This window comes from Pseudochaenichthys georgianus, chromosome 9 (assembly GCF_902827115.2).
Source record: "Pseudochaenichthys georgianus chromosome 9, fPseGeo1.2, whole genome shotgun sequence".
Taxonomy (NCBI): Eukaryota; Metazoa; Chordata; class Actinopteri; order Perciformes; family Channichthyidae; genus Pseudochaenichthys; species Pseudochaenichthys georgianus.
In genome coordinates this window covers 36,739,962-36,763,680 of record NC_047511.1, presented here as the reverse complement: position 1 = coordinate 36,763,680, position 23,719 = coordinate 36,739,962, and the positions used below count along the sequence as shown (strand labels likewise).

Sequence of the window (23,719 nt, the reverse complement as noted above, 5' to 3'; positions counted from 1 at the left end):
TGTGTGTGTGTGTGTGTGTGTGTGTGTGTGTGTGTGTGTGTGTGTGTGTGTGTGTGTGTGTGTGTGTGTTTTCAGACAAGACTTCACTGTCTGCGCTGACCAAGAGTTGCCACTATGAAGGATAGGAAGGGATTTGTCTCATGTGATGGAAACCATGAATGAGTAAAGAGATAGTCAGGCGGGTATCTCTTCTATAGCCCAGTAGTTGCCGTACTTCTGCAGTAAGAAGTAGCTGTTTCAGCATGGTGCAAGCTTAATTTCGACAAAAGTGTATCCGAAGGCCCAAAATTCTGCCCCCCATCGCATTTCGCTACTATAGCTGCAACCTTTGAATAATCTTTATAAAAAATGTTGGATGGATTAAGATACAATTACTTTAACGCACACTTTACTGAAATGGTCTGGCAATGAAAGGGTTATGAATGTATTTTGTTTTGTTTATCCATTATCAGTATCGCTATGTACGTCTGATTTACCAAATGTTTACATGGACCCCCCCCCCCTTAGGGGAATTCATCCACACACAAAAAACCACTGGACGTTGCACGAGGTCAGAAACCAGAGGAGTCTGTGAAGTCCACTGCTGACGGACCACTTTTGGACAAAATGTTCTTTCCATAAAAGGCAGCTCATTGTGGAACAGCCTCCCAACTGAGATACGGGGTTGTCCCACTCTCAATAGCTTTAAAGGTCAACTCAAACAATGGTTGAGAAACAAACAGACGTGCGATCACCGCTAAATGCACTTTAATACAGGGGTATTTCCTCTTGCACTTTATGTATCGATGCTGCTATTTTGTATTACCATGTCCTAAATACTTGGGTATTCTACTCTTACTCTTGCACCTTTCTTGCATTTTATGTATTTGTACTGCTATGTTAGGGCTCAACGCTAACTTTTAAAAGTGGTTGCCAGGCTGGCAACCAGGCATCAGCTTTTGGTTGCCAAAACTGAAAATACGGTTGCCATTTTTAGTCACCTTATATGTTAAATAATTAAGATACTATACAGGTATACATCAACTTAATAATGAATATGTCCACCCTTAATTGCTGGCATAGTAAATACCAGTAGTGCGGTTGTTCTTCACAGATCCACAAATGAATTGAGCAAGTCACTAGTTTCTTGGTCATCCGTTGTTTTCCTTTCAGATTTGGGTTTTCTTGACCTTTGTGCTGACCCCCAGCATAGATCCGTTGGATTGGCCAGACTAATACATTTCTAATGTTAAATAAATGAAAACCATTCACAGTTAAGAATTAGATATTAATTATTAATGCTGTAAATTACCTTTAATATGTCTAACTATATTTAAAATGTGTTACCTTTTTATAGAAGTGATTATATATTTTACCGGAAGTGAATGGACAACGGAGCAGAATGTTTCGCCTCCCAAGACTTTACACGTTTCCTCTTTGCTTTCGTTCGGGTTCACCTTCCGCTTTATCAGTTGAATCACTTTGAACATTCGTTTGAGATGTTGACGTGTTGGCCGGACCTTTTACCTCACAGCCAACAACTTAATTTGCGTCGCCATTTCTTGTAAAACAAACACACGGCGCACCGCGCACGCGAGTAAACATGCATCGCTTTCTGGCTCCGTAACCACACCAATGCACGTGCATGTTAAGTATCAGGTTCCGACTGTTCACAACAATAATTAACATTTATCTATTTTGGGGTGCACATTTTGCTGTCTGCTGTCGTTATTTCTTTATGTTAAAAACTGGTTGCCACTGATGGCAACCAAAGGCCAAGAAGTGGTTGACATTTTTTCTGAATGGTTGCCAATGACAACCGTTACTGTCGAGCCCTGGTTTGTAATTTTCGTTTTTCTGTGAGGGACTGCGGATGGAAATTAGCTCAAAGCTAAATCCTGCATATTTACACTTGGCATATTTCAAGTTTGAAGTGTTCATTAATGTGCAATGTCCCTGCCAAATAAACAAACAAATACATGATACTGTAACACAGAACTTGAATGAATAGCAGTCTGTTCGAGGAGACACCTTGTAGGGCCACCTTTACTGTGTGTAGTTCATCGGTTTTGGTTTCTAAGGTTTAACCGACTGTAGTAATTTACTACTGCTATTTCTGTCCATATTCGGTACATTGCATGTGTGGCCATCCTGAAAGAGGAATCCCTGCCCTTCTGCTTTGGGTTCCTCCATTATGTTCTCTCGTTTTTCTTCTAGCTCTGCTTGAGGGTCTAAGGATAGAGGCTTCTCATTGTAACTCTTTTGTATACTCCTCTTGTCATTTTAATGTTTGATTAGTTGCAATTAGTGAATGGTAAACTTCTTCAGCCATAAGAGTGGGGGATTTTGCTTCATTCCCTCCTTTCAAGTGAAGCTTCTGTAGACGACAGCATTGTTTTCAACGTGCACATTGAAACCCCGGTCATTCCTTATCCAAGATCCCGATAAATACATTATGTCTGTATCTGATGGGTTATAATGATGTGGAAAGTCCTGAAACTGATATGGTCATGTTCTCCCTCCCTCTTTTCTCCATTGTTCTGTGTGCAGCTGGCCTGCTGCTGCGGATCAGCGGCCTGCGTCTGCTGCTGTAACTGCTGCCCCAACATCAAACAGTCCACTGGGACCCGCATCATGTACGCCTTCTACTTCCTGCTGGTCACCATCGTCTGTGTCATCATGATGTCCCCCAAGGTGGAGAAGGAGATGAGAGAGAATGTAAGTGCATAAATCACCAAAGCAAAGTATCACTATACAGCACAAACACACATGTACATGCTTTTAATATAAACTTGCATACACAGAGGTATATAATTAAAGAATGAAAAAGTTCCGTAACAATTTATAAATCCTCAAGGTAGTTAACCCACCTTTTATTTAGATTTTTGGAGCAAACTTCTGCATAGGTGAGCAAGGCACAAAGAGCATTGATGGCTGTGAATTGGTTGTTCTACACTAATGTATGGGAATTTGGGCTCTCTTTGGACAACTTTTATGATTTGTTAAATTCCTCTCTGCTCTCTGATCATCTAAAATGCAAATGTCTACCAAGGAGCAGAAGTGAAAAGGAAAGAGGATATACAAACTCCACTCATTTTTTTACTAGATGTTGTCTGTTCGAGTGAGACACCTTTGGTGTTTAAAGGTGGGGTAGGTAAGTTTGAGAAACCGGCTCGAGATACACTTTTTGTTATGTTCCATGGAATGCTCTTAACATCCCGATAGCAATGAATATCTGAAGTGCTTTGACAAAAAATCCATAAAGAAATGTCATCTGTGGAAGCTGTAGCGCTTTAAAAAGCACGACCAATCATTTTAGCCGGCCCGGCTAAAGTAACTGGATGGCCTACCTGCCTGTCAGCCTTCCATCTGTGCACAAACTTATCTCGTGCCCTCATTGGTCATGTGAGCGTTCGTGTGTGTTGGAGGAGGGGCTCTGTGAGGAAGTGGCAGATTTTTTTCGGCTGTGTATTTTTAAAATTCTAGCGCACTCCAGCTGGTTTCTCCAAAACCTACCCCACCTTTAACTCTGTGGTGTAAATAGATTCTTAGAAATGTTATCCTGCAACAGGCAAATAAGATATCCCTCTGTTATACCTTAATATCCCTTGTATATCATGGCAGAACTAAGGCCATAGTGGAGCAGGCAGGAGTTCAGGCTGGTAGCTTTTAGTTTTTTGCCCCTAGCCTCTGAAGTTGTGAGAAGATACACAGGAGCTGCCCTCTCATTTGATCCTTATTGCTCTCATGTGTTTTCCCCTCATTATTACGCAGGATTATTATAAGATTGACTCTTTCTGTGTTTCTGAGAAATATCTACAGAACTGTGAGGCTTTAGCATCTGTTACAATACAGTGAGTCAGACTGTAGTGATGTACTGTGTGCAGGTCCCTCCTGGCTGTTATTGAATTGAAAGCTGTTTTTAAAATTATTCAGACTCAGCTCGCTGAGCTTAAGCTTCTTTTAAATGTGGATAAAACCAAGGTAATGCTCTTTGCAAAAGCTAAAAAGACACCAGAGCCTGTTTTAGATATTGTAACTACGCAAGGAATAAATCTTGAAGTGGTTACCTGTTACAAATACCTTGGTATCTGGCTTGATGATTGTCTCTCTTTTAAACGTCATGTCAATAACCTGCTTAAAAAACTGAGGGCTAGGCTAGGTTTCTTCTACAGGAACAAGTCCTGCTTCTCGCTTGAGGCCAGGAAAAGGCTGTGACCTTTTTACCTGTGCTGGACTATGGTGATCTGATCTATATGAATGCACCTGTGCACTGAGATTCGAGACAAACTGTAAAGCATTAACTCATCACTGTACCCTGTATGCAAGGGCTGGTTTGCTTTCACTAACTGTACGGAGGCTCAGTCACTGGTACATTAATATACAAAGCCATGTTAGGGAAAGTTCCATCTTATATCTGCTCCCTGATCTCACGGCGAATTGTAAGTGGCTACTGCCTGAGATCGCATGCTGTGGTTTTATTAAATGTGCCAACTGCTAGGACTGTCTTAGGGAAGACAGCTTTTAGATGCGCAGCTGCTCTGTCTTCGAACAGTCTGCAAAAGGAATGGAAGCTGAGCAATTTGGTTCCACTAAATGTTTTTAAAGCAAGGATAGATGCTATCCAATCGGAAACTGTTGGAACCTGTAAATGTTACTAGCTATGTAAACTGTAGTCGCTGTAAATATGCTGTATGATGTCCTTTTTGTTTTTCTGTTATGTTTATATGTATTCATGTGGAACCTACTTGCAGCAGGTCAACCCTTGAAACAGATCTCAATGGGATTCACCTGCATAAATAAAGGTTTGAAATTAAATGAAAATACATCTTCGTTTCATCCTCCCTTCTCTTTTTTCTGAGTTAGGAATCATCTGAACTTTAGAGTTAATGTCCCTCTTTAAGGAATCCTCTAATATTTAAGGTTTAGTTGCTGAATAAGCATTTACTAGACTCGGATGATTACTAGGAGCTGACAGTGCTACTATGGCAATCACTGGAATCAAGATGCTATTTGAACACTCTGTATTTTTCCAACAATCTTCTTTCTTCTCTCTTTCCCAGCCAGTGTCTACTGTACAGTATTGAAATGACTCCCTACTGTGTGTCTCCTTGTGAGAGGGCAGCCCTGTAAAAGACTCATCCAGGCACAAAATGGCCTCTGATAGCCCCACGCAGAGCCTGCTGGGTTACACACACATACATGCACATTTACACGCACACTGCCAGTCACACACTGAGCACAGTGGGAAGTCCCGGCTAAGAGAGCAGCCATTGTGCGTACGGGAGTGCTGGTCTTTTCTTAAGAGATTTACAGCTGTCCGAAACAGCCGGCCCCCTTCCCTCTTAATCACGACACCATGGACATGCTAATATGGTCCTCGACGTGAGACAAAAGCTCCCAACTGGCCTTTTTACTCTTGTGATCTGGCTCTGGACTGTGCTCCACACCGAGGTGATGACAACTCAATCCCCCGGCGTCTAACCCATGTGTATAACCTCAAGGAACAAAAACTCTGCCAATAACTAGTAAAGCCGACTCAAAGCGGTATCTGAATGTAAATATCTGTGGGTCTCTCAAAGCTTGACCCCTGTTTGAAAAGCAGAACTTGTATTTGACTTTGATTCACATCTCTAATGTCAGGGGGCTTCAGAGAAAGGAAATGAATTCAAGACTTCATCCTCTGGTTCTCATTTCGCAGGCCGTCTCTTCTGTTGGCACCGAGCCACTGAAGCACTCACAATGTCCTGCAGAAGGCCACAGCAACGTCCTTATCTACTTTACTGATTCCAGTGTTTTGCTTTGTGTTTTAAAACTTTTATTACGTTGCTCACTGTAGGTTGAAATTTTTTTTCCCTTAAGACGGATCTGCCAATCTTTTCCCTTTGCTCCATCTCTCTCTGCTCTTCGCTCTTCCCAATCCCTTGCTGATAGAAGGCGGTTAATTTATTCATCTGCGCCTTTTGTTTCTGTACACCGACAGTTAGTTGTAAGGCCCCTCTAACAGCGCGCAAAGAGCGGGGGATGAAAGAGGGCCACATGGAGAGAAAGAGCGGTTGTTGTTGCCGCCTGTTTTCTCTTTCTGCTCTTTAGAGGCGTGACGCTCAGAATAGACGTTCTCCAGCCTTTTCTGTGAAGCAGCCTTCTAGACAAACATGAGCAGAGGTGGGGGGGTTCAACACCATAATGATCTAATCAAAGTGTTTGTAATTGTGTCAATCAGATCCCGTTCTACGATCAGATGTGTGAGAAGTCAGAGGAGAACTGCCAAACTCTGGTGGGCTACTCGGCCGTCTACAAGGTGTGCTTCGGCATGGCCTGCTTCTTCCTCTTCTTCGCCATCTTCACCATCCGCATCCACAACAGCACAGGCTGGAGGGCGGCCGTGCACAACGGGTGAGAAAGGCCTTCCCCCCCCTTTCTGTCCACTTTGCATCCTGTCATTTATTAAACAATTTACATCCATCGGTAATGTCTTGCTGGCCTGGCACCCTAAATGTGTTGATCTCTGAAAACAAAGGTAAACACAAATACATCACTTGATGGAAGGTATGCAAATTGCAAGCAGCCAGGTTTTTATTCATTCTGCTATTAGTTCACATATCACAAGATATAGTGTGCAAAAATTTAATCCTACAACATGATCTCGAAACAGTTTTCCTGAACATAATTGAATAGTCTTATATTCATTATGACATAAACACCTGTTACCTTATCATGCAGATCCTCCAAAATGTGTTGCTTAGTATTATTTACTTGTTATCTAAGATGACTTATTTCTAAGTATTCTGTATTTCCTACACTATATGCTTTGTGTTGGCACATGCATTTTCCCATGTTTATTTCTTATATGTTCTATGCAATGTGAAAGGTGGAGTTGTTTGTTATTTCTTAGTGCTTATGTTTTTATTGATTCGGCCATTAGGTAGGTTCATTCAGTATCTCTGCAAATACTAGAAATCATAAGATATTGTGTCCAAACTATTTAATGCTGCAACATGAGAGGGGATCTCGAAACAGTTTTCCTGAACATAATTTAATACGCTTATATATCAACTATGACATAAACATAGACACCTGTTACCTTATCATGCAGAGCATATCATTGAGTGTTGCTTAGTATTTGTAACTTTTCTAAACTGTATGCTTTGTGTTGACACATACATTTTTTGAGTTTCAAAATCCTAACTTAGGCAGACATTCAGTATTTACCGCCTCTGTTATTCCAATGTTTACCTTGAATATTTTATATGCAATGTTGAAGGCGTGTGTCTTACCTCTGAGTGTTCAGGTCAGCTTTCAGGTTCGTTTGACCATCAATGTGCAGAGACTTTAGAGCAGGGGTGCCCACACTCTTTTGGCTGGTGAGCTACTTTTGAAATGACCAGCTCACCGGGGTCTACCAACCAAAAATAAAATCCCAAATTGCAAGGGTTGCTGAAAAACACGTTTTATTTATACATGGGACAACTAGGCTGCAACAAACGACTAATTTGATAATCGATTAATCTATCGATTAATGAAACGATTAATCGACTATTCGGACTATTACTGTATGTCTTGCACAATTTCTCAAACGCTCTTATTTAGCCATCAACTTTTAGATTTAGCTTGAGGTTGTTTTTAGGCATGTGGAAACTAACAATGAGGACAATAAAGATGAATACTTGATTCAAAAATGCATATATTATTAAATTAACTTAACAAATCCAGCTGGGAAGAGACCAAGGGGTAGACCTAGGACCAGGTGGAGGGATTATATCTCTTCGCTGGCCTGGGAGCGTCTTGGGATCCCCCAGTCAGAGCTGGTTGATGTCGCCAGGGAAAAGAAAGTTTGGGGCTCTCTGCTGGAACTGCTACCCCCGCGACCCGACCACGGATAAGCGGGAGAAGATGGATGGATGGATGGAACTTAACAAATTGTGAACAAAACTAACATTGCTTTTTATTAATTAAATCAATAATATTTCACATCAAAAGAAACAACAATGTTTTAACAAATTGTACTAAATGATCTGATGACAGAACTGTAAACAGAATAGCTGAAACTTTAACAAAATAAATAACTCTGTTACCTCTAATCATTAACCCATGTTTGTATAATTGAGTTAACTCCGTGTGTTGCTGCTAGCATACATAATAAGACCTGACGTGGAAACGTTCCTCGTGGACGGGGCTACAGAGCTACAAGAAAGACAGTCCAACCCGGTGCATTCCTCCGTCTGGATGAGGAGAACTTTTGCTAAATGTTTAGACAAATTGCTCGTGTTACCGCCCTGACATGCTAAACACTCTTGTCAAGTAGCATTGTCCACATCGAGACGGGTAACATCTAACCACACCTTGCCCTTGGAGCGCTTCTCTCCGCCATCCCCGCCGTGTGTTGCTGCATGTAGCAGCCGACGTACTGGGCACCTCTGCTTTAGAACTAATCATCCCTCCCTTTCCTGTGAGAGGGTCTTATCTTTACGCCTTAAGAGATACAAAAACTAAAACTGGAAGCTCTCTGGAGGGAGGAGGAAAGATAAGACAGCCAGGTGTTCTTTTCTGTTTCATCTTTTTTCTGCTGGGAGGTGTATGGGAAACAGATCTATTGTGTCAGCTGTATTTACTTTTTCCACGTAGAAGCTTTAACAATATCACTGTTTTAAATGTCAGGTTCTGGTTGGTGAAGTTCATCGTGCTGGTGGCGTGCTGCGTTGGAGGCTTCTTCATCCCGAATGAGGAAGTCTTTCTGGAAGGTAAAGAGAGGTCCCTCAAAAGGACTGCCTTCAAAGCTGGTTTTCATGCTGTATTTTCATTGAGAACATATTCATATAATCCCACATAATTAGCAAAGTAAAGAGTGTAGTGGCAATTTCTTATATTACTTTATATGGTAAAACCAAATGATGATATTATACTGAGAAATGTTTGGTCAATTCGACCTGTTATATCCAACAGGTAGCTTCCTGCCAAGGTCGTACTTGTACAATGCGGCTCTTGTTCCTTATGAGAGCATTGCAAGATAACAGCCAGGAGAAAGTGTTATCTCTTTGTGTCTGCACAGCAACAGTCCTCTCTAAATCACACACACACATTTGCCTCTGTGTCCACTCCTGCAGACTACTCTGTACTCTGTACCTTCCAGCTTGAGTAAAGAACTACTTAGACAACTTTGATTTGCATCGAACCACCTTTATTATTTGTATTACATCTCCAGATTGTTGACGAGTGAAAGTTTCCACAACAAGAGTAAGAGGAATTGATAAAACATATCAGAAACGTTTGCAGTTTTCTAATTATGCATCATTATCCAAGCTCACTCAACTACATTGCCTTTCACACACACTTCTGAAAATTACCCTGCCATCTTATCTTTGGTTTTAATATAATCTTGCAGCATGAAAGTGCATCAAGTCAAAGATATCTGCTGTAAGGTCTTCTCACCTCTCAAGCTTTTCTCTCCCCGTGTCCACACAGCGTGGCGCTGCATAGGAGCGGGTGGTGGCTTCATTTTCCTGCTGATCCAGCTCATGCTTTTGGTGAAGTTTGCACACAGATGGAACACAAACTGGTGAGCAACATGTCTTCTATCTGCTCTTGTCTCCAAAGTCTCCAGCTCTTTTAAGTTAATACGAGCGACCTGTGGACTGCTATTTGTTTGATCGTGTGAAAGCTGGGGTGACACGTATTCCCCTGGGGGTATTAAGTACGTTTGGAAAGAAGAAGTCGTGTTTCTTTGCTTTTTGTGGATGGAGGCGTGGCTTGGCCGACATTTCCCAGGATGCATGTGGTTTAGGAGTGTGTGTGCTCAGTTTCACACAGACACACATACCACAGCTGATTGTTTTGAAATATGTAGATGTGTCGGTAACCATTACAGTAAACCCTAACCTTTCAATTTGTAATAGAATGTGTTTTTTATTCAAATCTTGGATTTCCAGCCATGGCAAAACTGATTTTAAGCTTTTGCGTTCTGCTTTCTCTTCCTCTACCGCTCTCTTTCTGTCTGCAGGAGTTCAGGAGTGACGCATAATCGCTTGTGGTACGCGGCCCTGGCCTTTGTGACCCTGATGCTGTTCAGTGCTGCGGTCGGGGCCTTGGTCTTCATGGGAGTTTTCTACACTGACTCCGAGGCCTGTTTACTGAACAAGGTATTCCTGGGCATCAACGGCAGCCTGTGCCTCTTCGTCTCCCTGCTGGCCATCTCCCCCTGCATACAGAAGCGTGAGTGTCGTGTCAAATGTTCATATAATCATTTACATAATATATGTAGATGATGTCTTGTACTCTGATTGCCTTTTACTCGTTTAAATAGCATTTTTAGTCCTACATGTGTGTAACAGAGACATATGTTTAGGATTGCAAATGGTTAAGGACTGGGGGGTTTTATGGTTTAATGGGGGGGATGTTTAGATAATGCCTAAGACAGTTGATGGGTGGGACCAGTGTTACTGTCAGCTGTTTTCTGGATGCAAAGCCGTTTGATCCTTTGAGTGTGAAGCTGCTCTGTTCCTGCATTTGAGATCGATTTCAATTGTATACAGACTTTCTTTATTGCTTTATTAAATATAACAAAAGACAAACTTTGTCCATAAATCATTCATCAGTTTCTCTTAAGGGAATTATAATTTGCTCCACAGTGAGGACCTGTACTTGTCTCATTTGACTGTCAAATACAAAATATACAAGTATTTGCATCGGATGCTTTTGTTTTTTTGAAAGCGACTTGATATATCACAAAGGGTATTTCACACATTTCACATTTGGGACCCATAGGAAATATAAGACAGATAATAAAGACTGATGGCTATAATACTTACAATAGGTGGTAGAATTCAAGAATCTAGCAGTAAGTAATGAATACTTTGTGTAATGTTGTGTCCCCGCAGTGCAGCCCACATCAGGCCTGCTGCAGCCCGGAGTCATCAGTGTGTACGTCATGTACCTCACCTTCTCAGCCTTCTCCAGCAAACCAAAAGAAAGTGAGTATCAGCAGACACACATCTGCACCTGGGATTTAAAAATATAGTTTTATTGGATTTAAGGACACTTTCCACTGCAAACATGAACAGCATTTTGTTTGAATGAGACAGAAAAACTTTAATATTCAGTTTAATTGGGAAATAAGTTACAGTAAAAAAGCTGAAGTCACTCTAACATATGTTTTACTTTAACTTAAATATTAGCATGTATTGTATTTGTAGTCATTTAAAATGAAATGAAAAAAACATTTTGAAAAATGACATTATATGCTCATATCACTTTTAATTAATAAATAGCCCTTAACCCTAACCCCCTAACCCTTGGTTAAAATTAATTAATTAACAAGGGAAAGAGGATCATCCCTCCCAAACAACTAATACTTTCAAAGTCAAAGTCAGCTTTATTGTCAGAATTACTACATGTGTTATACATCCAGAAATCTCGAGATACCGTTTCCCGCGGTCCCACAGTGTGACATATAAACATAAAACAAAAAGGGCCTAGATAAACAGGGTATACAATTTGTAATGTTTTGTTCCAGTTGAAAACACAGATTTGACTGTGAAGTGTTCAATGTTATCATAACAGATAAGGATTCCTGCGCATCTGTTCAGTGAAAAGTGTTAGTTCACTGAAAAGGAAGAAACATACACCCAACACCACATAGTGAAGCCTGTCTAAGATAAGGCTTTACAATCTCTATAATAGCTGCTAAAGGGTAAAGTGTGAGATGTATGGGACGTTGTGAATCTTAAAGGAATGACTCTGCAGAGCCTGAGGAATCCATCCCTACAGGGCTCCTGTTTCCACTGCTGCTGTCAAGATAATATTCTATGCTGCCATACTATTGTAAAGATAATCTTACCATAAATATTTAATATCAGCACATGCTCGCTAAGTAACACAACAAGTGTAGTACACACTGTGGGGTTGTTGGCGCCTATGATTGTATCTATAGCGAAGTCTCCATTTCCCCCCCTGCTCTCCCACTGACACTGTGCCAAAATACACACTGCATATTTCTCAATAATCCTACTCCTCACTCACTCAACTTCTCCTTTGCCCTCATCCATCTCTGTCTTCACTTTCTTTCTATCTAGCCGTGGAAAGAAATGGTGTGAACACCACCGTGTGTGTGTTTCCCATCAACTCGAGGACGGAGAGCGACAAGCAGATCGTGACCGCTGTTGGAGCCATTATCCTGTTTGGTTGTGTGCTTTACTCTTGGTAACACACACACACACACACACACACACACACACACACACACACACACACACACACACACACACACACACACACACACACACACACACACACACACACACACATACACACACACACCTCTTGCTTTTCTATTTTTATGATCTCAATATCTACTCAATTGCAAGCCAAGTTTCCATATAATATATATACTGTATCTTTTTAGTTGTATATCATTACATTTAAAGAGTTTATATTTAACGAGAAGGCCACAATCCAAACACATTATCTGCAGTTCTGTTCCAAGCAATGTGAAATAATAGTGTTTCATGGCAGGCTATAGCGACAGAGACAGGGTCGTTTTGATTGGCCGTGACTCAGCAGAGGCAGTGCATGATTGGCTCTGGCGTGGCTCGGCGTGTGAGAGATAGCTAAAGTATTTGTGTGTTTGTTAACATGTGTTTCCCATCAAGCGGAGGCATCATGTCTCCTACGCTTGTTCCCTGAAGGAGAGCGAATTACGCTGTGCAAATGAATGGAAAAATACGTAGTTACAAAATGACTACCTTTCTCTCCCTCCGTCTGTAATTGTTTCTCCTTCTCCACCCTCCCTTTAGCTTGACTTCCACCACCAGACGAAGCTCTGCAGCGCTTAGAGTGTATGGGAACAGTGAGCCAGAGATTGAGGTAAATGCACAATTATTCACATCCCACTAAGTGTGTGGGTTAATAAAAGATATGGACTAATGAATCAGATGAACAGGATCAGACAATCGCAATTACACGTCTTTATCAAATTAAACAAAGTAGGCCCGAGAGACATAGTGAGTGTTGGTGGTAACGTGTGTTTTTCTTTATCCTGCAGAGAGCTCGCTGCTGCTTCTGTTGTGGTGATAACACAGGTGAGGAAAGTAAAATAGTGTCCATCCCTACTGCATCCCCCCCTCTCTCCCCCTGCCTCTCCATTTTGCTCAGTGTGTACGATAGTGTTTGCACACAGAGGGGATAACTCATTGCTATTCCTCAGCCACATTCAGGATGGTGAGAAAGTATTGGTCAGCAAACATGGATGATGTCACTGTTACTAGGAGAGTAGTATGACACAGTGAAGCAGGACGAGCAGCAACAAGACAATGTGTATGGAGTGACACTGCCCCCTGCTGGAAATACAAGAAACAAGTCAAGTGTTGGCAAATAGAACCAGGGTTTTATTATCATATGCTGCACAGTAGCTACAGTGTAGTTATGGCAATGAAAATCGTACCCCGAGCTCCTCCAACAATGCAACATTATTGTTATTGATTGATGCATCTGTTTCTTAGGGTTAAAAACACTAAACTCACAACTTAAAATGAAAGCGTTTAGTTTATTTAATAAAAGAGCACATGTCCAATGCGAAAAGTGACAGTAGATATAGATTATTTGCAATTTGGTGCTATATATATATAAATATATATATAATTTTTTTTTTTTAAACCTTGACCTTCAGGGGGGGCTCGTTGGCGCCCCTCCAAGACAATGGTAGGGGAAACACTGCAAAATAACAATAATGATATACAAATAAAAATAGTGCAAATGTCTCACCACTTGTACACATATTCTTCTCTTGAGTTTATTGTGATTTACATTTTTACATCCTTTAAGACCTCATGTGTTTACGGTATTTTCCCAATGTGTCCACTAACTTATGCCAATCTTCAAAACAGGTTTGGGTGTTATTTGCCTGAATATACATGTAATTCAGCAGGATCCTATGATGACCGTTTTTGGAAAAGGAGTAATTAACTATACTAAAAAATAACGAATGTTGTCACTTTAGCACAGAGATCGACCCTTCTCCACTGTTTACATGCGACATCGTAGAATTGAGACACTTTGATTCCCAAACGTGACTCTCTATCAACCCCCACTTCCTGGTTGTCACTCCAAATGGAGCAAGTCACATGTATTTATAATCATTTCTTATGTTCGGTCTTTGTAGTACATCACATTAAGATAAAGCTTAGGCCTTTACTTTATTACTTACTTAGTTGAAAAGTGTCGCTCACCCACACCCTGTTTGTTATTGTTAGACGACTATGATGATGAGAACACTGGTGGAGGCCAGAACGTGAATTATGACGAGAGAGAGGGAACCATCTATGGCTACGCCTGCTTCCACTCTGTCTTCTTCCTCGGATCGCTTTACGTCATGATGACCGTCACCAACTGGTTCCAGTAAGTCATGCTTTAATTGTTCTGTTGTTTGGGCATGTAATTAAATAAGTTCTTCCTGTTTTTCTAAGAAGCGATTTCTCAGGTTCCCAGTTTGGCTTCCTGGAACACTAAATGTAAATCAGTCAGTTAAGCCTGTGCTTTTCCTGCTTTCTCAAGTAGAAATGTCAGGCAAGGAAATTGCATTTAATCAAGATTACAGATCAGATAAAGGATCACAGAAGGTCATTAGTTTTCTGGTTCAAAGGGCTTCATTGTTATATGCACAGATACAGTGTAGATATGCTCTGAAAGACTTAAGTCACAGGCTCCTCCAACAATGCAACATAAATGTATATAAGACATAAAAAACAAATACAAAAAACAATTAAAAAAAGTGTGCAAGTTCAGGAGTTTAGCATATGTATGGCTTGTGGGATAAAGCCTTCCCTGAGTCTGGTGGTAAAGTCTCTATAGTCCATATTGTTATAATAGCATTGAATCAACTTATAATAAAGCATAACTGGTTGTGACGAACCAATAGGGATTTGTACCCAACTTTGCCCTAACAGGCAGAACCAACTGCTCCCTGCCAAACCTCAAAAAGCAGCCAGACATTTTGCAACTTGCCGATCTACAATGTTGATGTTGATTGTCGGTGGGGTTACTCACTCTGTGCTTGTTGTTTACAGTTATGATAACCATAAGATTGAGAATCTCCTGGACGGGAGCTGGTCAGTGTTCTGGATCAAGATGGTCTCCTGCTGGGTCTGTCTCGTCCTCTACATGTGGACCCTCGTTGCTCCCATGGTGTTCCCGAAGCGCTTTGAGGCCTAGGACACCCCTCCCCCCACACTGAGGGTCAGGCTACTCAGGCAGAAGCTCTCACGCTGAGCCAGGGACCAGCCCCCCCCTTTACCTTAAAACACAACCCTACACTCAGCGTGGAAATTGAGGATTATCTGTTGCCTTTTGTTTTATATGCTAGTGTCTATTTTACTTTGTTTCACAATGTTAATACCTTGATGGTAATGTTGCTATCTTTTACTACCACTTACTCATGGAGTTTTGTATTGCTTGCACATTTGAAATGACATAAAGAATCATGGGAGTGCATTGTGAAACATAATAAGCCCCCGACCCCCATAGATTCCTTCATGATTTCAGATTTGAAAGTGTATTTTGTATTTACTGTGTGTCCGTTTTTTCAGGTTTGTTTGTGCTTTTACTCTCAGCCAGGCATTTCAGTTCTGTGTAGTTGGACCATAAAGTTGTAGCAAAGTTTTGGGACAAATGTATTTAAGGTTAAAGATGTTACAAGATAAATTGTATTTATTTAAGTGCATATTCAGTTATCAGGAATAATTTTGTGAAGGTGTGGTATGAATTGAATTACAATTGTCCCTGACTCTGTTTACAATCTCATCTCTCAGGCTCACATGTAAGCTGTTTGTGTTTGTGTTATATCGCTCTCTTTTTGTAGAAGTTTTCTATGCAACAGAACAAAGTCTTTTAGATATTACACCCAGTGTTGTGAAGTTTCCACAAAGATTTTATTATTGTCCGTGCTCCCTTTGAGCCAGATTATTTCTTAGGAAAATCCATGTCCACTCTTCAACATTTCCAGTCATCGTTGTTGCTGTCCAGGGCAGTGCTCTTCAAATCAACCTGCCTTACATAAGAGTGACGTTAGTGGAGCGCCGCCTCTCTGGAAGAGCTGCAGTGACACCGTGAGGAATGTTTGCCAAAGGTAGATGTCAGAAAACAACCTAATACATCTAAATTGTTTAGCCGGTTAACACAAAAAAAAACACATGTATTTGCATGCACACTTAAATCAGCTATTTTCTGTACAGTTTTAAAGGCTTTTGTTACATGTGTCAGCTCATAGTGGAGGTCAAAATAAAGTAGCATGAGGGTTCTATTTCGTCCCTACTGACCGCCAGAGGCGGTGCTTTAGCACTGGATATGTCCATCGCGCGCATGCGCAGCTCGAGTACCAATAACAACAAAGTCACCTGTGACCCACGTGACACCGGCTACATCAGCCGGTGTCGACAGAGGATCTGTTCCTTTTCATCTTCTCGCTGCGCGAGAGTACCTTGGCTACATTTTTTGTAGCCTACAGCGTTCGTTCGTTCGGAACATTTGTTAAGGATTCTCTGCAAACAGCTGGCTGCGTGTAGCTTCGCGACTCATCCAGTCGGGGCCGCGGGATTACCCGTCCTCCAGGAGCTGCGGCTGGCTGCGCAGAGACTTCGTTCGGACAGGTTGGTGTCGGCTTGGTTGGCGACGGCAGTGTTTCTACTCCCTCTCCCAGCCTAGTTGTCCTGATTTCTGTCTGTTTGCTGAGTCTTTTGGTGACGGAGGTGTTTTCGCTCCCTCTCCCAGGAGTATTGCTGTGCTTTTGTACTGTTTTGGCCGCGGCGCTGAGCCAAACGTCATTAGCATTGAGCTAAACCCTCTTGCCTCGGCCTCGAGCATCTAAGGGAAGCTCTCACAGTAGGGGCCTGCATGAACTGTAGCTGCATGCCCCGGGCACTCAGAGTGGCTAGAATCACTGAGGTGGAACGTCTGGCGGCAGCCAACGGACACCTCTCTTGGTCACATCCTCCCCCAGATCAGTTCGACCGTCCCTGGCGACTTGAGGGAGCGATGGCCATGGGTGCACCCCCCAATAAGAGGACTAGGAACAGGCTGTCCTCTAGAGTGGATCAGCTAGCTACCGACATGGACACGATGAAGTCGCTCCTCGTGGCCCTTCAGCCGGGGCCCGGTATAGGGGCTGCTAGCGGGCCGCCTGCCCCTCCTTCGGTTGCTGCCCCTCCTTCGGTTGCCGCCCCTCCTTCGGTTGCCGCACCTCTGTACGAGGATGCCTTGTCGCTAGCGGCTTCGGCTAACCTCTTCAATGAAGAGACGGAGGACGAGGTCCCGCTCGAGGAGTTTTCCCTCTCCTCTGCTCAGGGGTCTCTGCAGGACGGGGAGGACGGCTCCATGGCGGCCATCATTCGTACAGCCTTGGCGCACCTGCAGATTCCGGTTCCGCAGGCCAACTTGGCTCCGGCTAGTGCCTTCTTCAGGCGTAACCCAGCCCGTGTCCCCCTCACCGTTCCTCCTTCAGAGGAGTACCTGAGGGAGCTCCAGGCATGCTGGAGGGACACCAGGGCCTTTAGCCGCACTGGTTCCGATGCCCGGACCTTGGCTGCCATGCAGGACCTGGCGAGGGCTGGGTGGCATGCCACCCATTGAGCCTGCCATCGCCTCCCTGATTCTGGCTCCTGACGAGGCTTTAAGGCCTGAGGTCAGGTGCCCTCAGCCTCAGTGCAGGGTCACGGATGGGCTGCTCTGTAGGGCCTACGACGCAGCGGCACGCATGGGTCGTATCGGGAACTCCCTCTCCCATCTAATGCTGGCCGTCTCCGCCTCGCTGCAGCAGGCTCCGGCCGAGCCTTCTTTGCTGGGCCTCAGCGATGCATCACTGCAGGCCTTTGCCCTAATGACTAGGGAATTGGGACGAGTTATGTCTTTTCTGGTACAGACTCGTCGCCAGGTTTGGCTGGCCCAGTCACCACTGACGGAGACATGTAGGAGGGTCCTACGTAGCGTGCCAGTCGAGCCAGGGGAGCTGTTTGGGTCAGCTGCCCTGGAGACACTGGAGCGCGCTGCCCAAGCGAGGCAGACCAGGCAGCAGCTCTCGGGTCTTCGCAGTCCCGCGGCCGCTCCCGGCAGGCCCAGGGGCCGCTCTAGCAGCCGCGCTCAGCCACCGGCTTACTGGGGTGGTCGGCAGAGTTCCCAGCGGCCCACTCAACCGGCCAATGACTTTCGTGCCCCAGGTCGCCTGGCTTCCAGGCGGCCTCGCGCTTCAGAGCCTTACCGGCGCTGAAGGCCCTGAAGTCCCGGGGCCGGTCGTCGGCTGGTTTTCCCAGCAGCAGCTCAGCTACTGGGCTGCCCGTATTTCCGACCCCTGGGTGGTTTCCACACTAACCCGGGGCTACGAGTTGCAGTTCCGACGCCGGCCCCTAGCCTTCGGCCGGGTCAGAATGACAGTTGTCAAGGACCCGGCGAAGGCCTTAGCGCTAGCCCAAGAGTTGTCCGTCCTCTTGGCCAAAGGCGCAATCGAGCCAGTGGACCCCCTGCGTCAGAGCGGGGGGTTCTACTCGACGTACTTTCTTGTGAGCAAGAAAGTTGGCGGATTCCGTCCAGTTCTGGACCTCAGAGGAATCAACAGATTCCTGAGGGTACTACCCTTCCATATGCTAACCACAGCAGACACCCTTCGTGTTGTCACACAGGGGGAGTGGTTCACAACCGTGGACTTGAGGGACGCCTACTTCCACGTGCCAATTGCATCCCATCACCGGAGGTTCTTGAGGTTCGCCTTTCAGGGTCGACATTATCAGTTTCGGGTGCTTCCCTTTGGTCTCTCCCTCTCCCCAAGGGTGTTCACCAGGGTTGTTGCGGCAGCACTCGCTCCCCTGCAGGCACAGGGCATGAAGGTCCTGCCATACCTGGACGACTGGCTGGTTTGCGCGCCGTCCCGGGCCCAAGGGGCCCAGGATACGGCGCGCCTCTCATCCCACGTTGCCCGGTTGGGCCTGACAGTGAACTAGGGCTGTCCCGAATACCATTTTTCGGGCTCCGGATATTCGGTAGTAATCAGCAGCGAATATTCGAATATTCGGTGCGGAGAGATTTGTATTTTTTTTTTAATACATTTTTTTTTTTCACTTTTTTTTTTTTCACATTTTTTTTTTTTCCCCAAAAGGTTTCATAACACGCTCCGAATCCGAGACACCTGACAACACGCTGTTAAGCAGAAGCGCAGATAGAGCATACTATTACGATTTATATGTATTTATTGTATCAGTACTCGCAAACATTAAAACTAAATGTGTCCTCTGCATTTAACCCAGCGCAGCACCCGGGGACCAAATCTGGTTCCACATTCCGTCTATAACATTTTACAACCTGAACAGTCAAACAAAGATACAAAACACATATTTCAGCTGCCAGCTTCATGTTGCTGGCATTGTCGTGGACAACGGCTACTCGCTTATAATTCGGAATGGCAAAGGCGTCCGCCACTTCTCCAAGCTGTTCTGCAATATTTACTCCCGTATGGTTTACTTCCATTACTTTGGTTTCCAAAACAAAGTTACAGAGTTTCCACTCGCGAGTTATGAAATGACAGGTGACAGCCATATACGCCTCCATACGCATCGAGGTGGTCCAAATGTCCGTTGTAAAACTTACGGCAGTTGAGTTTTCAATCTGAGTTACAATTTGGTCTCGGTGATCGCTGTACTTCAGAGACATGGCATCTAAAATACTGGAGCGTTTGGGGACAGTGTAGCCGGGCTCCATCTTCTTCATTAATCTTCTGAAGCCTTCGCCTTCGACTATGTAAATGGGTCTCATATCCATAGCGATGAAATGTACTATGGCATCTGTTATCTCTATCTTTCTTTTCTCCGTTATCGTTTTTTTTAACTGTAGGGTCTGCTGTATTGTTGAGGATGTTGATGGCTGGGATGCGTGGGGATGCACCTATGGCCACAATGTATTATTAGGCTGAGCTACTCAACTTTATGCCAATAATTGCCTTAGCCCCAGATGTTCCCACATTACTCCTATTATTTTCACTATGCTGATAAAATTAAAAAACTAATATAAAAAAATAATTCGGTTGCTTGCTTGCAACTATTTTCCAAGCAAAGTAAGTGCACGTTTTTATCATGTTTAACGTTACTGTTTAAACGGCGGATAAAGCAGCTTCATCATGGCAACTTCACAACAGCTAAGCTAAGCTAGGTTACAGCATCCAGGTGACTTTTCAGAGTTGTTGTGCCACCGTGGTAGGCCAGTTTCTTATCACATATTTGGCACACTGCCTTCTTTTTACCGTCGTCCAATTTAAAATGGTCCCACACAGCTGAAGTCTTCGGCATTTTATGGGTGAAACGAGGTGAAGCGAGGTGAAGCGTGCCATTTGCGTTCGTGACTGTGAACAGTGAACGCAATGTCAGGAGCACAGGCTGAGATTGTATATATTTCCGCATTTTAACAGTGCAATTCAAAAGTATAAATATAGTATAAGAATATGGCAATTCGCCTTTATTAATAGCATACATTTAGAAAAATATATTAATTTGTTTGAAAAATATTTTTTGTTTGAAAAAAAAAAAAAGACGAATATCCGAATAATGAAATTGAAACCCGAATAGTTGGCCAACGAACGAATAGTCGAATATTCGGGTACAGCCCTACAGTGAACACCGGGAAGAGTTGCCTGGACCCTTCCCAGCAGGTCACTTATCTGGGGATGGTCCTAGATTCGGTCACCATGAGGGCCTACTTGACACCTCGTCGTGTGGACGACATTTCCCACCATCTTCGCATCTTCAGACTAGGCAAGAGGGTGCCTTACATACAGTTCCTCCGGCTCTTAGGCAGACTGACAGCTGCCTCAGCCGGTGTGCCCTTGGGCCTGTTGTCACTGCGCCCCATGCAGATGTGGCTGAACAGCCGTCACTTGGACGCCAAGCGGCACAGGCACAAGAGAGTCAGGGTGTCTCAGCGGTGCCTCCACTCTATGTCCCGCTGGAGGGACAGGGCCTATCTCCTGAGGGGTGTGCCCATGGGCACCATCCCATCCCGCCGGGAGACTGTCACTGTGGATGCGTGTCTCTCGGGGTGGGGGGCGGTGTGGCAGGGCAGGACTGTGCAGGGTCAGTGGTCTGCCCAGGAAGGTGCACGCCATATCAATGTGCTGGAGCTTCGAGCGGTGTTGCTCGCACTCATGCACTTTTTACCCCAACTGGCGGGCAGGCATGTGCTCGTTCGTTCGGACAACATGTCCGCAGTTGCCCAAATCAACCACCAGGGGGGCGCCAGGTCCGCACAGCTGCTCCGCGTTTCGCAGAGCCTCTTGCCTTGGGCGCTCCCCCGCCTCACCAGTCTGCGGGCAGTTTTTCTGCCAGGGGACCTGAATCAGGTCTCAGATTTCCTCTCACGGCGCAAGCCTCCACCGGGGGAGTGGAGGCTTCACCCGGAGGTGGTGGAGATAATTTGGAGCCTCTTCGGCAGGGCCGAGGTGGACCTCTTTGCCTCGGAAGAGTCGAGGCACTGCCCCCTCTGGTTCTCCTGGTCGGAGGTGACCAGCCCATTGGGTCAGGATGCCCTGGCGCACGACTGGCCGAACACTCTCCTGTATGCCTTCCCGCCGTTGCCTCTGATACTTCAGACGCTTCAGAGGGTCCTTACCCAGGGGCACAGGCTCCTTCTAGTCGCCCCCCGCTGGCCGGGGAGAGTCTGGTTCCCACTGCTACGCAGTCTCTGCGGCAGCCCACCGTGGCGTCTCCCCGACAGGAAGGACCTCCTGTCACAGCTCAAGGGTCAGATCTGGCATCCCGACCCTCGCCGCCTTCAGCTCTGGGTTTGGCCTCTGCAGGGCCCAACCCACTGTTGAGCGGTGTCACGGCATCTGTCAGGGAAACTATCCTGAATGCCAGAGCTCCATCCACTCGGGCACAGTATGAGTGCAAATGGAGGCTCTTCTCCCACTGGTGTGTGAGTAAGGCTGAGAATCCGGGACATTGCTCCGTGGCCACCATTTTAGAGTTTCTGCAGTCCCTTCTGGATAGTGGACGTTCTCACTCCACTTTGAAGGTGTATATGGCTGCTATCTCTGCCCGACATGTCGGAGTCGATGGCGCCACAGTGGGGCGCCACAGGTTGGTGTCCCTCTTTCTAAGAGGGGCTCTACGGCAGCGCCCCCCTAGCACCCCAAGGGCCCCGGCTTGGGACCTGCCCCTAGTGTTGGATGCACTATCATCTCCTTCCTTCGAACCCTTGGCCCAGGTCGGGCTTAAATGGCTGTCCCTGAAGGCAGCATTTCTGCTTGCCATAACCTCAGGGAAGCGAGTCGGAGAGCTTCATGCCCTCTCCGTAAGCAGTACATGCCTGAGGTGGAACTCCGATGGCTCGGGTGTCACCCTCTGGCCGAATGTGGCGTTCTTGCCCAAGGTGCTTCCACTAGCCCACTCCAATCGGCCTATCCAGCTGGCACGCTTTAACATTCCACAGGAGAACGGCACACCTGAGTTGCGGTGTCCTGTGCGTGCCCTGAGGGCGTATATTGATGCTACGGCCTGTATACGACAGTCAGAGCAGCTCTTCGTTTGCCATGGCGGCACTAGGAAGGGTCGTGCTCTCTCGAAGCAGCGGCTGTCCCACTGGGTGGTGGATACCATCACATGTGCCTATGGGGCCAGTGGCCGCCCCCCGCCATCAGGGGCCAGATGCCACTCTACAAGAGGCGTCTCAACATCGTGGGCTGCCCTAAGAGGGGTGCCCCTGGAGACCATCTGCGCCGCGGCGTCATGGACATGGACATGGACATGGACTTCGGGCACATTCTCCAGGTTCTACCGGGTCAATGTCGCCACTCCTCACCCCCTGGGGGTGGTCTTGTGGCCAAGCTCCGCTGCTTCCAACTAGGTGAGTAAGTGCTTGGATTCTTCATGACATGGTTGGTATAGGTCATCCAGTGCTAAAGCACCGCCTCTGGCGGTCAGTAGGGACGAAATAGAACGATAGTTACGGCTGTAACTACGGTTCTATGAGTCCCGGATGACCGCCAGAGTTTCCTGTCACTCAGAATTCTTGTGTGCTCGCGAGAAGATTCTGGGAACAGATCCTCTGTCGACACCGGCTGATGTAGCCGGTGTCACGTGGGTCACAGGTGACTTTGTTGTTATTGGTACTCGAGCTGCGCATGCGCGCGATGGACATATCCAGTGCTAAAGCACCGCCTCTGGCGGTCATCCGGGACTCATAGAACCGTAGTTACAGCCGTAACTATCGTTTTATTAGTGAGTTATTCAACACTGGATGTTGAGTTTACTGCCGAATTAAAATTCACACAAAGACCTGTTTGTTGCCAGTGTAACAGATTTTGTTTGTATATAAATACAATGTATTACACATTGTCAACTGCAAATCTTTTATGCTCCTCATTCATCAATACATCAGTATGTCATTTTGTCTGACTGTATTGCTAACATGTTTTTTAATATGTACATTTTGGCTTAAGTCCTGTTGACTCTTTCTTTCAATGTATGCTTTATATACCTGCAAATATTGTCATGCGACTCATCTTCTGTTGAAAAACTGCTTTTTAACTCTCGGTATGAATGTAGAAGATAAATGGTGCTCTTGGCTTTGATATCAATCAAAACAAATCTGATAGCAGGAGCTACTGTGAAGCCTACCATAACACACAGGACCACTTTAGTAGTATGTTTTACTATATCATCTGAGATGTGGGTGCCATGCACTTCATTGTTCACATTCTTTCAATAAAACATACATTGAA

The 23,719-nt window shown here is 45.0% G+C and overlaps 1 protein-coding gene across 1 annotated transcript; it reads left to right on the top strand.

The window, feature by feature from the left end:
• Positions 1-1,781: 1,781 nt before the first annotated feature.
• Positions 1,782-16,312, top strand: serinc5 (serine incorporator 5). Its single transcript, XM_034091327.2, has 12 exons — positions 1,782-1,817; positions 2,530-2,697; positions 6,203-6,375; positions 8,638-8,720; positions 9,442-9,535; positions 9,977-10,188; positions 10,854-10,946; positions 12,048-12,174; positions 12,768-12,837; positions 13,016-13,052; positions 14,223-14,367; positions 15,036-16,312. The coding sequence occupies exons 1-12, from the start codon at positions 1,782-1,784 to the stop codon at positions 15,178-15,180; spliced, it is 1,383 nt and encodes a 460-aa protein (XP_033947218.1). The 3' UTR covers positions 15,181-16,312.
• Positions 16,313-23,719: the final 7,407 nt, after the last annotated feature.